Raw genomic sequence first — 15490 nt, 5'->3', positions numbered from 1 at the left:
GGACCCAAGTATGTACGTTGTATTTTTTCAAGTTAAAGCCAGGAAAACAGACAATTCTCTGCATAGTACTCCCTAACAGAACTACTTTCTCTGCGTTTTATTTACGTTTCCTTAAATCAAAATCAATATCTATCGAAATTCAGCATCGGGAAGCACTGAGCACTAAGCTATTTTTTTCTCCGCACGGTTTCAAAGATTTAATTCTTTCTAGGGATAAAGACTAACAGCCACTCCCTGCTTTCTAACAAGAGCCATCCTATGAAATGTTTGTCTACAATGGCATTGCTAAACTTCTTATGATTAATTATTTTTTCTCCTTGGGCAGTAAAATTATAGTGAAATTAAAAAGTGCTTATGCGTCGTCGTACTAAGTAACAACTTGGCACAGTACTCTCCATTATAATCGTGGGCAAATTACGGCGAGAACAGATTTCAAAACAACAAAATCCTCCCTAGTAGGAACCACATCAAGATACTGCTTAATACACAAGCCATAACCGTGTAGTGCTCCCAGGTCGCTTATAACTTATGAGCATCGTTTTATCACTACCTTTTACTTTCCGGAAAAGCTCAGAAGGCAAAGAGAGGTAGTCCAGACCTCACAAGAAAATAAATAATAATTAAAAAATTCCAATTAATCGCGCCTAGAGGGTTGTTTTTAAAGCGTGAGAGTATATTGCGGTGACCAAAACCTTGCAATCTGCTCTCCTTCGGCGTTTCCTGGACTGCAAAAAAATACATCCAAATGAAAATTGCGTTTTCAGGCGCTGGGATCTAGCTTGGTTTTATTTGCGACAAAACAAGGTATTTCAGAGGCTGTTTCAGAGGCAGCGTTATGCCTTACACGCAGAGGATGAGGGAAGTAAATAAGGTGTTGGGGACCCATGTCTGGGGGTCTTTTTATGATTTATTCAATGAAGATTTTTTGAGAAATCTTAAGGGTCGGCAGGAAAAAAAACAGCTGAAAGGAAAATACATATTCTAACCAAACAACAACAAAAAAGGTGGCGGCGGCAAATATACACACGTAAATAAAAAATATTAACGTGCGAACTATGCAGAATCAGAGAACTCGAAACACAACCACCCATCTGATCTATTCGGTCCTACGCTATCCATATTTAAGTCTAGACATTGGTTATATTTGCTGTTTCTTTCTTCTTGCATTTTGGTATGTTGTCACCAGAGGAGCAATTTATTGGTCTAATGTCATCTATTTCAGCCTCTTTGATCTTCTTAGTCGTCGTCTTGTTTGCTTCGCATTCGTTTTAACTTCTTGGGCCTTTATTACTTTCCAGCAGCCTCTTCTCCGGCGTGCTCCCACATCGCGATTGCGACCGCAGGGATATTGTCTAATATTGGAGAATTGTGAGAAATAACCGAAGGGGGCTCTTTAGCCAGCTTCTCCCTTATGCCTGCGAATAATAACTGCGTTTTCACGTGCTTAACACTTGGCAAATATCTAGATACAGCCGCCACATTTGTATGTTCCGAAGCACAAATATCTCAGGGATCTGGCTTTAGAGAATATGCTTGCTTCTGTCAGTAAGCAATATTCATGGAGCTGCAATAACCGCACATAAAGAGTCCCAAAGGGTGCGTGCGTATGTGTGTGTGTTGGAGGTGTGTGTGGGGGGAGAGGGTGTCTCACTTTTACGAAACGTAAAGTTTAGGGTCCGTGCGAAATATCGCCAACCACAATTTTAAGTGGTGAGAAAGTCTTTGTACACAGGGCACCAAACTATAATTGAAAGGAGAATTTCCGGGGCAATTCCATTGTGCTCCTTCCAGTTTATGATGTGCAATACAGGCAGGCAGTAAAAGCTGTCTTTACCAGGACTCCCTGTCTGAGGGAAGGAAACCCATTTTATGATCCGTTTAAAGGAAGGGCACGGTGCAGCATCCTCAATGGAGAGCCATTCGCATTGTTGGGGAGCCCAGTGTTTAGAAAAGCAGCAGCGCTCCCCGTTATCTGAGCGCACGGCTGCCGCTTGACACTTGGGACTGTAAGGTATGTAGGACGGAAAGGTAAAAACAGGCGGCTGAGATTTCAAGCCATTTGTAGGCGATTTTTTTAACAGTGGGATTTTGATTTATTTTTGTTTGGAGATGTTTTGGGTTGTGGGTTTTGTGTTGGTTTGTTTGTTGTTGTTGTTGTTGTTTTTAAAGCGTTCAGAAGTTGAGTCCTCAGATTTTTATATTTTTTATTTTTCTTGCTGTTGTTGTTCGATTGGCTTATTTGTTTTTCCTGTGTGTGACCGTATTTTTTTCCTAGGGGCAAACTAGCGGGGCTGACTCCAGACCGACTCCTTGATTTTCAAGGCTCGGGCATCCCTTCGGGGTCTGCAGAGGGGTAGAGGGGCCCAGCGGCCGGGGGGGTACCCCCATAAACCCCTCTGAGAAGTGACCCTCTTCCCTCCCCCTTCCCCCCGCTCTTATTCTCTTTGCGGAAAACCGCGCGTGGGTGACCAACGTCCTCCTTTAAAGCTCATGTTTTATTTTATTTTTTCCACATTCTCGCCGTCCCCGGCCCCTCGAAAGGACCGCACGGTGTGTGTGCGTGTGTGTCCCGAGGGGGACCAGCCACGCCACCCCTTCCCGAGGCGGCGGCGGCGCCGTCGGGGGGCGAGAGGGCGGCGGCGGCCGGAGGGCGCTCCCGGGCGCGGAGCCGGCGGCGGCGGCGGCGACCCCGGCCCGTCCATGGCCGGGCACCGTCGGGCCGCGGCCGGCACCACCTGTGAGGCGGGCGGGGATTGGCGGGCGGCGTCATATGACCGGTCACGTGCTCGAGGCAGCTCAGTCCAAAAGAAAATGGGGTTTGGTGTAAATCTGGGGGTGTAATGTTATCATATATCACGCTACCTCGTAAAACCGACACTGAAGCCTGCCGGACAACAAATCACAGGTCAAAATTATGAGCTCTTCGTATTATGTGAATGCGCTTTTTAGCAAATATACGGCGGGGGCTTCTCTTTTCCAAAATGCAGAGCCTACTTCTTGCTCCTTTGCAAGCAACTCCCAGAGAAGCGGCTATGGACCAGGCGCGGGTGCCTTCGCCTCCTCCATGCCCGGCTTGTACAATGTGAACAGTACCATATATCAAAGCCCGTTCTCTTCCGGATACAGCCTGGGCTCTGATGCCTACAACCTGCATTGTTCCTCTTTTGATCAGAACATTCCCGTCCTCTGCAATGAGCTAACCAAACCCAGCTGTGAGAAAGCGGAGGAAAGCAACCTGCACAACCAGGCTGAGCCTAATTTCCGGATATACCCCTGGATGAGGTCTTCAGGTAGGGGCAAGCGGAGAGGGCTCGGAGCCGTGGCAGCCAGGCAAAGCGTGTCGCCAGAATTACTGTCAGCACAGCCTTTATGGTTTTAATTATAGCCGAGGCGCCATTGCGTAGAAAGCCCGTGGCATTGTATGTAAATGAGTATCATAAAACTTTTTATTGCTCAATTAATGGGTTCTAGCCTCGTAAATTTATTTAACTCCATTTGCTATGGAATTTTAGCATTGAGTTGATTTGCGCTGTTCGCTATAGAAATGTGGAGAGTTGGCTGCGGGCTTCCAGAGCCCCCACGGGTAAGCGTTCTCCCCTGCACTCTGCCGAAGTTGGGCAAAAAAATAAAAAAATAATAAAAAAATCCTGCTGGCTGGGGAAGGCGGAGGGGAAGAGGGGCGTTCAGGAGCGGGGGACGGGCTGCTAAGGACTTTGCCAGCCCACGTTGCCGAGATGTGCCACTCTCGTCCTCCTTGCCCTTTCCACGGAGATAAGGATCTATAGAAACGTACTAAACAGGAAAACGGGGCGGGGGGGTGGGGGGGGGGCGGTAAAGGGGGCGGCTGGGGGCGAGAGTGTGTGAAAAAGGAGAGCTCTCTTCTGGAGCTAAATGCGATGTATTGTTTACGATCCAGGCGGGGTGAGGGAGGGGGGTGTGGGGGGAGCCCCCGACATTAAAATAAAATAAATACAGCCCAGCCTTGCAGCTTTTTATTTCTCTTTTGCGAAACGAGAAAGTCTGGAAGGTTTTAGGGAAATACATCGCCTGAGGGGAAAGTTCCTCCTCCCAAAAGCAATTTCCTCCCCCACCTCCTCTCCTGAATGCTTTCTCTCCACTTTTTCTAGGTCTCGAGCAACTTAATTTTTGCTCTGCCTGAGCAGGGCAGGTCGTGTGGCTGCAAGGTCTTTGTTAGGGCAAAATGGGGGGGCGGGTGGAAGTGAAAGAAGGGGGTCATTCACTCTCGCTCGGCCGCCGTTTGTTTGTTTGTCGTAAAATTAATAATAATAAGGGGGGGGGGGGGGAAATACCAAAACAAAAACAACAAAATACAAACCACAACAAACAAAACCCCCACAACTTTAAAGAGGAAACTTTCCACCTCTCTCCTTGCCTAACTCCTGGCCGTGTGTGCCTGTTTTCAGGTCCAGATAGGAAGCGAGGGCGCCAGACCTACACCCGCTACCAGACCCTGGAGCTGGAGAAGGAATTCCACTTCAATCGTTATCTGACTCGGCGGCGGAGGATAGAGATCGCCCATGCTCTCTGCCTGACGGAGAGGCAGATCAAAATCTGGTTCCAAAACCGGAGGATGAAGTGGAAGAAGGAGCACAAGGAAGAGAGCTCCAGCACCCCTGCTCCCAACGAGCCCACGTCAGCTGCAGCCTCTGTTGAGAAAGTGGAAGAAGACGAAGAGGAGGAGGACTAAGGAGTCCCACTCGAGGAAGCGATCTCTTAGTATAATATGCACATGACAGTTGGAAAGGCTCCCCTTAAAAAAGAAAAAAAAAAGTAAAAGAAAAAAATAGACTCGCTGTTTTTATTAAGGAAAAAAAAAATCAGTTCCCTTTAATAATCATCTTGCAAGCGAGCGTTTGCAAACATGAAAACGTTTCTTGGGGTGGTTTTCCAGCCCTCTCTCCATTCTCCCGCACTCCTCCAACCTGCCCTGTGCCGAATCTTTCAGTAATATCTCCTAAGAGCATCTTGCAATCATTTACTTTTTCTTTCACCCAAACCTGGGTGGGTTGGTCCAGGGAACATTTCAGTGGGAGAACTGCTGCTTGCACAGGCAGCAAACCGTGACCTTCAGAAGTAACTACCTGACTCGATAGCCCCAATCATGTGTAAGGGAAAAAGTGCATTAGGCTCACATTAAGAAAAACTACCTAATTTTGAATAAGTAGCTCTGCACTTATCTCTTTTATTATTATTATTATTATTATTCCCAATTGTTGTTAAGTTTCATAACTACCAGCTACATTAACAAAAGGTTAAACAGCAAGTAAAGGAAAAAAATATATTTCACAAACCACTACAATCTACAGCAATGATTAGTACTACCTATTTTCCAGACTACCTATATATCTTGCTCCGCCTACCTATCTTCGAAAGTATACTGTATTTTAGTAGTCAAAAGAAGATAACATTACTAATGTGAATGGCAAAATGCTTTTAGAAATGTAAGTGTAGTCGTTCGAAAAGCACGCTTCAATAGCTTTGGTATAGAATTTGGTACCGAAAAGGCTGAATATATTTAAATTTAAAATAATATATTTATTCCAAAGCAATTATAAATGAAAACAATATGCTGCAATATATCTTTGTTCTCGATTCTTTACTCTTCCGAGTAAGGAAACAAACATACGCCAATATTGTACAAAGCGGTTTAATATCTCCCCTTGGCTTCTACCTTCGGCTGCCTTTGCTAAAGGCCGTTTTCTCGTTCTAGGTTGATTTTACTTAATATTGCAGAAAGTGTTATTTGAAAAGTGAATTTAAATGACCATGTAACCACCTTTAAAAAAACCCTGTTTGTCCTGATTATCCGAACGTGTTAGTATGTAATACCGTGAATTTTCCTACAATAGCAGATACTGTATATTTGAACGTTTTTTGGTTGTTGGTTTTTGTTTGATTTTTTTTTTTCATTTATATTCGTCTTGGAGCGCATTTGTAAGATCACGTCATAAATTGGGAAGTATGTAATTAATCTGGAAACTTTGTAGCATGGTGTATTGTTAAGAACTCTGTATAAATCCGTCTTGAAGGTTTGGCTACAGTTTATTAAAAAATTGTATGTTACAATGTGTTTCGATGTGTTCGTTGTGAACATTTGGATATGCCGTGTAAGTATTAGAAGTGGAAAAAAAATAATGTCTGTGAACTCCTTTGGAAGTGATACCGTGTTCAAGTATCTCCCACAATAAATGTGTTTTATGTTACACAGAAAATAAATATGCTTGTTGACGATGAATTGTGTTTCTTTATTAGGGAAATAGTTCGAAGGGAGCATCAGAAAATAATTTACACAGACAAATAAAGAAATTAAACCGTATAAATCTGGGGTTTTTTTGGTTTTGTTTTTTTTTTTCCCCCCTAATCAGAATAATAATTTAAAAAAAAATCCAGGTGATGAATTGGTACGAATCAGTCAATTTCTCTACCTCGACTTCGTGGTTTGGTGTTTTTTTGTTGTTGTTGTTTTTTTTTTTTTTCCTAGCGCAGTTGATTAATAAAGCGGAAAGCCTTCTTTATGGGAGGGCTTCCTTCCACCGTCTTCCCGTGTCCTTTTGCAATCATAACCCCAGCCCAGGCGGCCGGCGATCAAGCTGAAATCGCATGCAATGAAATAGTATTTGGTAATGAACTGAAAGTGCGATGCAAAACTTCCAAGTGTAAATGATCTGGTCGGGTACGTCTGCAGTTTGTGCGTGCGGCTTTCGGGAGGCGGGGGGCATCAGGGTGGCACTAAAAAGGGGGAAAATAGCCCCTTTTTAGCAAAGGTACCGTTTTTGTCAGGGACCACGTAACCTCAAGGAGATCTGATATTTTCAATCTTTTCTAAAAAATGAGGAAAAAAGGGGAAAAAAAAAAAAAAAAAAGCTCGTCTGAAAAGTCCCTTTATTCGGCCGAGCAAATGCAGGTAAAACCAGAGAATCGTTTGCGCTGAAGTTCCCTTTTTCTACCAAGCTCAACGTACTAATTGTAATTTTAATAAAATTAGTACAAACTCCAGATCTTTTTAAAGAACTCCAGGGCTGCCTCTGTGGTAAGATGGCGCCTCTCTAAGACCTGCCTCTTCTTAGTGATGAGGAAAAGGCCATAAATCCGTTGTTGTTTATGAAAATTTACAACTTTGCAATACAACTTTATGAGTTGTTCGGTTTTTCCATTGGTCGTTGTCGGTCATGTGGATGGTAACCGTGAACATGAACTTTTTTATAATTTCCCTTGCGAGAATAGAGCCGCATTCTTTTGCTGAGCTCTGTCCTGCTTCGGATCTCTCTGGCTTTCAATCCCCATTTCATTTGTCCTTTGTAAGGCAATAGTGAACAAAGTGTGCGGAGGTTCGGCATAAGCAGCCGCCTAGAACACAGATCCGGGATGGCAATTTCCAGTTCCCCCGCTGGAAGGTGTGGCATATTGGATTCAAAGCACTGGCGTGGCAGATTTTCAACTTGCAACCTGGCTAATTTCCTGCTTCTTCTGGCACCAAAAGGAGGGCGATTCGTCTCCTGTGCAGCCAAAGCGACAGCTGTCAAAGTCGCAGGGGCTCCTGTGAGCCAGAACCTAAAAGGTGAGAAATGTATATGACACTACCGTAAGCAGGGAAACATGGTTTAATACGTTTAAATATTAGACATGTGCAATTAAACCAAATAGAAATGTTACCGGTAAAATAGAGGCTGCTGCAGCTCAGCTAGTTTCGACTTAAGCAGTGCATGCAAAAATATGCCTGAATAAAATGTTTGTTTTCTATTATTTAGTAAGGAAGACGTGGATTTTTAATTTTTTTTTTTCACGAGGGTTATTTCTGTTTGCATTTGCCAGGGGTTTACTGTGATGTTAAGATTATTTTCTATTAATTCAGGTTTACAGCATCAAGCAGAGGGGATTTTTTTTTTTTTTCCAGCACAAGGAAAAAAACCCACAACCTTCCGAAATATTATTAATTTTTATTATTATTTTGCAACATTAATCCAAAGTTCATTTTCGGCAGCTGAAATTTAGATGTAATTTTTTTTTTGCTATTTCAGGAAAAAACAAAAACAAAAACAAAACCATTCAGCACAATGTCTCCTGGCTGCCCTGGCATGTCCAGGGGAAAGGTTATTTCTAGCCCGGGGAAAAAGTACGAATATGTCTTTGATTTTTTTTCTGTATGGGATCAAACGCTGCCTACAAAATCCCCGTGCTCCGCAGTGGGTCCTTCAGAACAACGTTCCCGCCTGCGTGTGTAGCTGGTGCTGCGCGGAGCGTGCTTTAGCAGCAGCTAAACCCATTTCAGCGACGAAGCTTTTTTTCCTTTTTTTTTTTTGTTCCTTTCCCCTTTGCTGTGACTGTTACCGTGCGGAGCTGGGGGGGAGGTGGGGGGGGTGGGGGTAGCGGCGGCGGGCGGGTCGATGCCGGCGGGGGAGAGCGGGGGGCTCCGGGGAAGGCGCCCCCAAAACCCCCGGCTCGGCTCCCGCCTCCTCATGGCGAACGGGCGGCTCGGTGTGTGTTAAAGTGCTGGCCTCCGGCTCTGCTTGTGCTGCCGGGCTGATAAAGCCTTGCATTTGCATTGCATTGCGGTATCCGCCGGACTGGAGCAGCAGCCAGCGCCGGATTATTTATTGCGGGGCCGCGGGTGCTCAGTGCTGCCACGGCGTGGCGGGACGGCGGAGGCGGGAGCGGAGCCGGGCGGCCCCCGCAGCCCTTGGGAAGGGCAGCTCTGGGACCCTGCTCTGCTCAGGGAAAACCCAAATAAAATATTAGGGGAAAAAAAAAAATAAAAAAGCAAAGCAATCCGGCCTACCTTTTTTTTTTTTTTTTTTTTTTTTTTTCTACGAGAGGATCGCAAGTTGCCCCCAGGCAAGATAATCCGGCAAGGCCGGCTCTGCCTCCTCCCCTTCCCCTCCGCTGTACCTCGATGTGTGTCAACCGTAAAATATCACCGTGCGAGCTGGCTGGGGAGGACCCGCCCGCGTCCCCCTGGCCGGGCTTTCGGTACCCCGCCAGTCTAAACAACGGTTCCCCTTGACCAAACTGTTTGGATTAGGAGCTATTAGTTAAAGGCTGGTTTTGGTGACGCTGCGGAGCACGAGAAGGATTTGTAAGTGGTTTTATATACGAGGAGAAGGAGGCTTTTAAGTTTAAGAGGGTAACTGCCCCCGCACCTGTGTCTGAGAGTGGCTGGGGCTGCTGGCCGGGTTCTCGGCGGGAGGACGAAGGCAAAGTGCTTGGTGGAGGAGGTGCTGGGGGTGCGTGGAATTCCGAAAACAAATAAAATGCGGATGAAATACACGGATATCGCCAAGTGTGACTTTGCTGCGGTGGCAAAATGCAGCGGCTGGCTTTCTGCTTTTCGGGGGGGGGGGCGGGGGGGCGGTGAATGGTGAAGGGAAACTGCCACGAAATGTGTCCGGGCAAGGCAATTTCTCTGGCAGAGCTGGGGGGTAACAGGTTATTGTAACTCGGGGTTTTCTGGGGGTAGGGGGAGGAGCGGAGAGGACGCCTGAATGTGACTGAAGCGGAGATTGCAGTGCAGATTGTTTAGCTGTCACTGTAACTACTCTAACAAGACCTAGGCAGGCAAACGTGCACATTTTATTCCGTTTAATATCGTGGGATCAACGAATAAATGTTTTCGCTGCCTGCGGGTCCGGATTTCGACACTTTGATTTGGACGCAAATAGCTACTTGAAAAAGAGGAAAGAATCAGAAAGAAAAAGAGAGGGGGGAAAAGAAATCCGTAGCCGATGCTATAAAATGTAAATATAGCTCAGGCTGGCGCGATTTTTTTATTTTGGTCTCTGTGTGATAGATTAAAGCAAAAGACCGTCTGGCCACAACTTTTTTAAAGTAAGGCCGGTGGATTCCGCGTGTCCCGAGTATTCATTTTCACGGTGCGTTTTCGCTCTGACCTATGTTGGTGAAAATCTGCTCTTTTAAATACCTCTTTGTATTTAGCGTGTTGTGTGCTTGTTTGCTGGTGTTCCCTGCGTTTAAAAACTCGGTTCTCACTGAGTAAAAAAAAAAATTTTCTTTTTTTCTTTTTTCTTTTCTTTTTTTTTTTTGTCTGGGAAGTTTGGTTTTCAGGAAATACAAGTTCCTGAAATTGCCTCCTAAAACATGCAGCGAGTGAGCTGTAATTCTACCAGGTGTGTTTATGGATTAGATGGGCTGAAGAGGTTAAGTAAGTTGAAAAAAAAAATATTGGAGGCAATCAACATCTGAATGTGAAAGTCCAGCTGAGACTGTGAACAATACAAACTATTGTGAAGAGATGTTTTAACTCACTACTGGTTTATAGGTATCGTAATCTGCCCCCGGAAATGAGACAAATAGTCTCCCAACAACAACAAAACTCTCCTTTGAAAGCTACTTTAGGAAACGGGGCTAATACGAATGTCACTTTCCGTCAGAGGCGTTTAAAATTAGGCTTTTCAATGTGTTGTAAGGGGCACGGACTATAGTAAACACAGCTTGGAATGAACAACCTCATGTTATCTCCAGGAACTGCAGGGTTACGGCTGAATTAAAAGCGTCTCAGCGAATTTCATCAGCACTGTTACTGTCCCTGCCCTGGGCCAAGAATTATATTTCCGCGATGGGGTAACTGCCATGTTGAAAAATGAAGGTGGAAATGTTTGTTTCACGTATTTCCCCCCACCCCCCCACCCTTAAAGACACACGTCCGCATTTAATCAAATTATTCGGAGCAACAACGAAACCGATTGGCTTCTGCTCACTCGTTAGCGGAGCTACATTAATTAGGAATAGTCCTACTGGCTCAATTTTGAATGTCGATGTTTGATTCCCTCGGCTCCACTCTGGCGGGGGGTACTCGGGGAGAAGAGACACGTGGAACTTTATCTGGGCTTCTCGGAGGGCGCCGGCAGCCCGTCCAGCCCTTCCCGGGCCTTCTCGGGCACTTGGTGCAAAAGAAAAATCTCCCACCGTTTCCTGCCACAGCCACAGCTTCTGCGTTAATTATGGGGGTGTTCATTAAGATACAAGCCTTCTTCCACGCAGGAGGCGTCAGACTCTCTCACAAAAGCTGTGTTAGGCAATGGGGCTGGCTCGGAAGGGAAGCCTCATCGGAGAGACAATTCCCGAGAATAATCGCCTAAAAACTCCTGGATGCGGTTGTGGCATCGCGGTGGGAAAACGGATAGAGGCCGGGCCGGCCCTCCCGCCCCCTCCCCAGCGCTGCGCGGCGCTCCGCTCCCCCTTTCACGTGCTACCTCTGCTCCAAACTTTCCCTCCGCAGCATCCACCGCCGCCTCCCTCCGCCGGAGGGCCGGGGGTGACTCGCCCTCCCTGCCGGCAGGGCTCCGCGGCTCCCTCGGGGGCGACGTGCCTGTCTCGGGGCCGCTAACTTTTCAGGGCGCCCCCCCACCCCGGCCCATCCAGCCACCGGGGGGAGAGGGGGACTGTCTCCCCGTCCGCCGCCGTCACACTGCCTGCTCCTGCCGGGAATTATTACTATTCTTACTATTTCTAGCATTATTACCGGAGGAAAAAAAAAAAAAAAAAAAAAAAAGAGGCAAAAAAGGAAAACATTTTTCCCTTTGAGGGGCGGTGCCGCCGCAGGGGCGCGGCCGGTATTCGCGGGGCTGCGCGGGGCTGCGCGGGGCGGCGCGGCGGGGTCGGGGCTGCCGGTAAGTTGGCGGCGCGGTGGCGGCGGCCCCGGGGGAGCGGGCGCCGCGCGCGCTCCCATTGGCCGCCCCGCCGTCAGCTGCTCCTATTTTCTGCTGTCGCTTTTGGCGCTCGGCCATCCAGAAACAAACCACTTCGATGACTCCTAATAGTTATCGCCAGATGTACTAATACACAACAAATCACGGTCCGGGAGAGGGGGAGAGCAAATGAGTTCCTATTTCGTGAATCCCACTTTCCCGGGGAGCCTGCCCGGGGGCCAGGACTCTTTCCTCGGGCAGATCCCCCTTTACCCGGCGGGTTATGATGCTCTCAGGCATTTTCCGGCTTCGTACGGGGCAAGCAGCCTGCAGGACAAGACTTACACCTCACCTTGTTTCTACCAACAGTCCAACACCGTCATTGCTTGCAATCGGGCTTCCTATGAGTACGGAGGCTCTTGTTTTTATTCGGACAAGGAAATTAGTAGCGCCTCTCCCTCCGGCAGTGGCAAACAGAGGGGGCCCGGGGACTACCTGCATTTTTCTCCCGATCAACAGTACAAATCCAGCGGCGTCCAAGCCAAAATTGTAAATGACGAAGGCACCGACCGGAAGTACACGAGTCCTGTTTACCCCTGGATGCAGCGGATGAACTCCTGCGCTGGTAAGGCATTTCTGTGCAATCTAAGAGGGGGGGTGGGGGAGGGGGTGGGTGGCTTGGGGGGGGAAGGAAGGAAAAGTTTCTTTCCCCAATTTTTTTTTTTTTTTTTGGTGGTGGTGGTTCTTAGATAAAGTCCAGACTGTTGGAGAGACACGGTTCCTACAGGGCAATTTGTAACATGAAACCTTCCCAGGTTATTTTAAACCTGGCACGTTGGCACCCTGGGAACCGTGGCCGAGAGCCCAGCTTGTGGGTTCACTGGTGAAAGTTACTGGGGAATACTCAGGAAGCAAAGGAACAAAAACCAAAACAAAAAAAAACACAAACAAACAAACAAAAAAAAGAAAGAGAGAGAGAGCGAAAGGAGCAAAGCTGTTTTACCACTCTCCTTAAGCCATCCCAAAGCCTGTGCTTCGCTCCCTCATTGTAGGGAGCGATGTAGGGAATATGCCCTCTGTACTGAGAATCCAATGCGTTTGTGGCACGTTCCTCCTCGCCCCCCTCCCCCAGCTCATTAGGCTGTAAATATTGGATATTGAAAGCACGTTTCTGGGGCTGTGGGCGCACTTCCATGGCATTGCGGATTTTCTCTGACTTACAAATGAACTTCATAGAATTGAACTATTCTGTCCAGGATTGGTGCTGGGGGGAGGGTTGTATTGGGGTGGCACTTATTTTTAATAATCCCATACTGAGACGTTTACTTCCAGTGTTTGTTAATGAATCCCCTCCTCCCGAGTGTATGTTTGCTGGACTGTGGGGTCGCATTTCTTTTTTTGAAAGATAAACTTCCAGCAAGACCATTCCGAAGCTACTTTGCATTCTAGGGCAATAAATTCCGGAGCAAATGGCAAAGGCTCTTCTATGATCTTTAGCTGATGTCTATAATTATACTTAAATTACAGACCCTCTGTAGTCACAGCCATGGCAATGGCGAGTGTTTGTGTAAACACACCCGTGTGCACACGCACACGCACACACACATGCGTGCAGTTCGCCGGGGTGCACGTGTGTGCATGTGTGTGTGTGCGCGAGTGTGTGTGCGTGTGCGCGCACAGGCTCTCGGCGCGCAGAGGGCAGACACTGCTCAGCGATTCACACGGGTCCTACCTACTTCGCTTTCCCTACGTCCACCTTTTAGCTTCTTTGTATCCCAGTTACCCCACCACCGTTAAGCACGCTGCACGTCCGAGTTTACGGCTGGTCAGGCAGGAAAGAAAGGAAAAAAGAGACAATTAAAAAAAAAAAAGGAAAGGAAAAATAAATAACATAAAAAAGAAGGTCCTGCAGGAAACCAGAGCAGCTCCCTCACCCCCTGTGATTGTGACTGCAAAAGGAGGCAGAATATACTAACCTCTCTTTCTGGTTTGAAATCACTGGGCCCTGTCCAATGCGATCGTTTTGTCTTTACTTCTACAGGTACAGTATATGGAACTCAAGGGAGACGAGGGAGGCAAACTTACACCAGATACCAAACGCTAGAGTTAGAGAAGGAATTTCATTTTAACAGATACTTAACCCGAAGACGACGTATTGAGATTGCAAACGCTCTCTGCCTTACTGAACGCCAGATTAAAATATGGTTTCAAAACAGGCGGATGAAATGGAAAAAGGAAAACAAATTCATAAATTCCACACAGCCCAGCAGCGAAGAAACAGAGGAAAAGTCAGGGGAGTAGAATCACGTTTAATAAACACTACCAGGCCTTTCCGTTGCCCTTACTATTACTATTATTATTTACCTTGTGTTCTTCCTGCTACTAAAATCCTATAGGTTTGTCACAGTCTATTAATTCCCCAAAGGCTTGGTTAAAAAATGTACATTTGCAATCGTCTGTGACTTTCTTTGATATATGTGGAAGTCCTAGCTTTTGAGCTACAGGCATGTATGTAAATAGCCACATTTCCAAAGCGTGAATGGTGCTGCATATAGTGTTAGAGAAGTAGCTCAGATTTTTTAATATCTGGAGTAAACATCTGTGTGTGGGTGAATGTCCCTGGTGTGCCTGTGTGAGAAGAGATAAGCAAGTGATTTTTTTTTTTTTTTTTATTAGGAATGTTCATGTTGTAGAAATAGGAGAGATTTTAGAAAGTCTTGAGTTTAATGTTTTTGCTAACTCCCGCTACGTCGGGTCGTCTCTTTATGCTGTTTTTGGGAGCTTATGGTCTGCGGGGGGGGGGGGGGAAGTTTTATGCATGTATAGGTTATTTAAAAAGCAAAGTGAAGAAAAATCCTTTTTAAAAATCGTTGTATAAATCCCTGGGTATAAACTTGCAGTTAAAGCAAAGATGAATGGCAGGGAGAGTTTTAAACGCCGCTAAACTGCCTGATCTGCACTACGAGTGTTAAAATAGAAACTCGGCGTTAAACTTCAGGGGAAGCGAGGGAAGAGGCTTCGAAGCAGGCGAATTTCTGTGGTTCCCATTGAGCTTACACTGAGGTTTCGGTGAGCTCTACACTGAAGGGACTTTGAATTATGGACTACATTTCTTGAGGCTTCGTGGGCTCGGGTCGATCTTTCTTTCTTTTCTTTTCTTTGATTTTTTTTTTTTTTTAATTAAAAGAAAAAAGATGAGCATATTAACTCGAGGATCTTCTTCCTCGCTATTGTGGTATCTTAATTCACATTAATTCGCAATTCTTAACACTGGAAAGAAAATAAATAGATACTCTAAAGAAAAGTAGCTGCCATTAAATGTTTCCACTTGAAGTTCTATGTAAGTAAAATAAGTGCAGCGAAATGATTGATTAATATATATGTTATAGATCTCTATATTACATTGTGTGGGCATGAATGTGTGTGTGCGTGAAGCTGTGTACAAATACACTTGTATACGCATCAAGGCTCTTTTGTTCCAAAGGCAGCGCATTTTAGGCTACGGCTGGAAATATTTTAAAAGCCAAATCTGTAAAATACTAATGCAAAATGGCTACCGCCGCATTTGGAAGGGTTTTGTGGCTTTTGCTTTTTGTTGGGGCTTTTTTGTTGGTTTTGTTGTTGTTGGGGTTTTTTTTTTGTTGGGTTTTTGTGTTGTTTTTTTTTTCCGAGAGGCGGAAAAACAACAGCGGCCGTAGAGCTGACTGGAATTTGACCCCGTAGTTGGAAAAGCACTGCACGATATTTTTCTTTCATAGGTACCTGCCTTTTCATATCGGCAGGACCCGAGTGCCCCTCGAAATCTCCGACACAGAAAAAAAAAAAAA

At 46.1% G+C, this 15490-nt stretch overlaps 2 protein-coding genes across 3 annotated transcripts; both read left to right on the top strand.

Annotated features, from left to right (window-relative positions):
* Positions 1-2781: 2781 nt before the first annotated feature.
* HOXA7 (homeobox A7) lies at positions 2782-6256 on the top strand. The gene is made up of 2 exons (XM_051612118.1): positions 2782-3290; positions 4425-6256. The coding sequence occupies exons 1-2, from the start codon at positions 2915-2917 to the stop codon at positions 4706-4708; spliced, it is 660 nt and encodes a 219-aa protein (XP_051468078.1). The 5' UTR covers positions 2782-2914; the 3' UTR covers positions 4709-6256.
* Positions 6257-6907: 651 nt separating this feature from the next.
* HOXA6 (homeobox A6) lies at positions 6908-14843 on the top strand. 2 transcript variants are annotated; one of them, XM_051609166.1, is made up of 3 exons: positions 6908-7579; positions 12183-12288; positions 13705-14843. In XM_051609166.1, the coding sequence occupies exons 2-3, from the start codon at positions 12264-12266 to the stop codon at positions 13962-13964; spliced, it is 285 nt and encodes a 94-aa protein (XP_051465126.1). In that variant the 5' UTR covers positions 6908-7579; positions 12183-12263; the 3' UTR covers positions 13965-14843. The 2 variants fall into 2 exon arrangements, with proteins under 2 accessions (XP_051465126.1, XP_051465125.1); XM_051609165.1 differs by lacking the exon at positions 6908-7579 and having other exon boundaries at positions 11542-12288.
* Positions 14844-15490: the final 647 nt, after the last annotated feature.

Source organism: Apus apus, chromosome 2 (genome assembly GCF_020740795.1).
Source record: "Apus apus isolate bApuApu2 chromosome 2, bApuApu2.pri.cur, whole genome shotgun sequence".
Classification (NCBI taxonomy): domain Eukaryota; kingdom Metazoa; phylum Chordata; class Aves; order Apodiformes; family Apodidae; genus Apus; species Apus apus.
The sequence above is the reverse complement of the archived record's forward strand: the minus strand, read 5'-3'. Positions and strand labels throughout refer to the sequence as shown.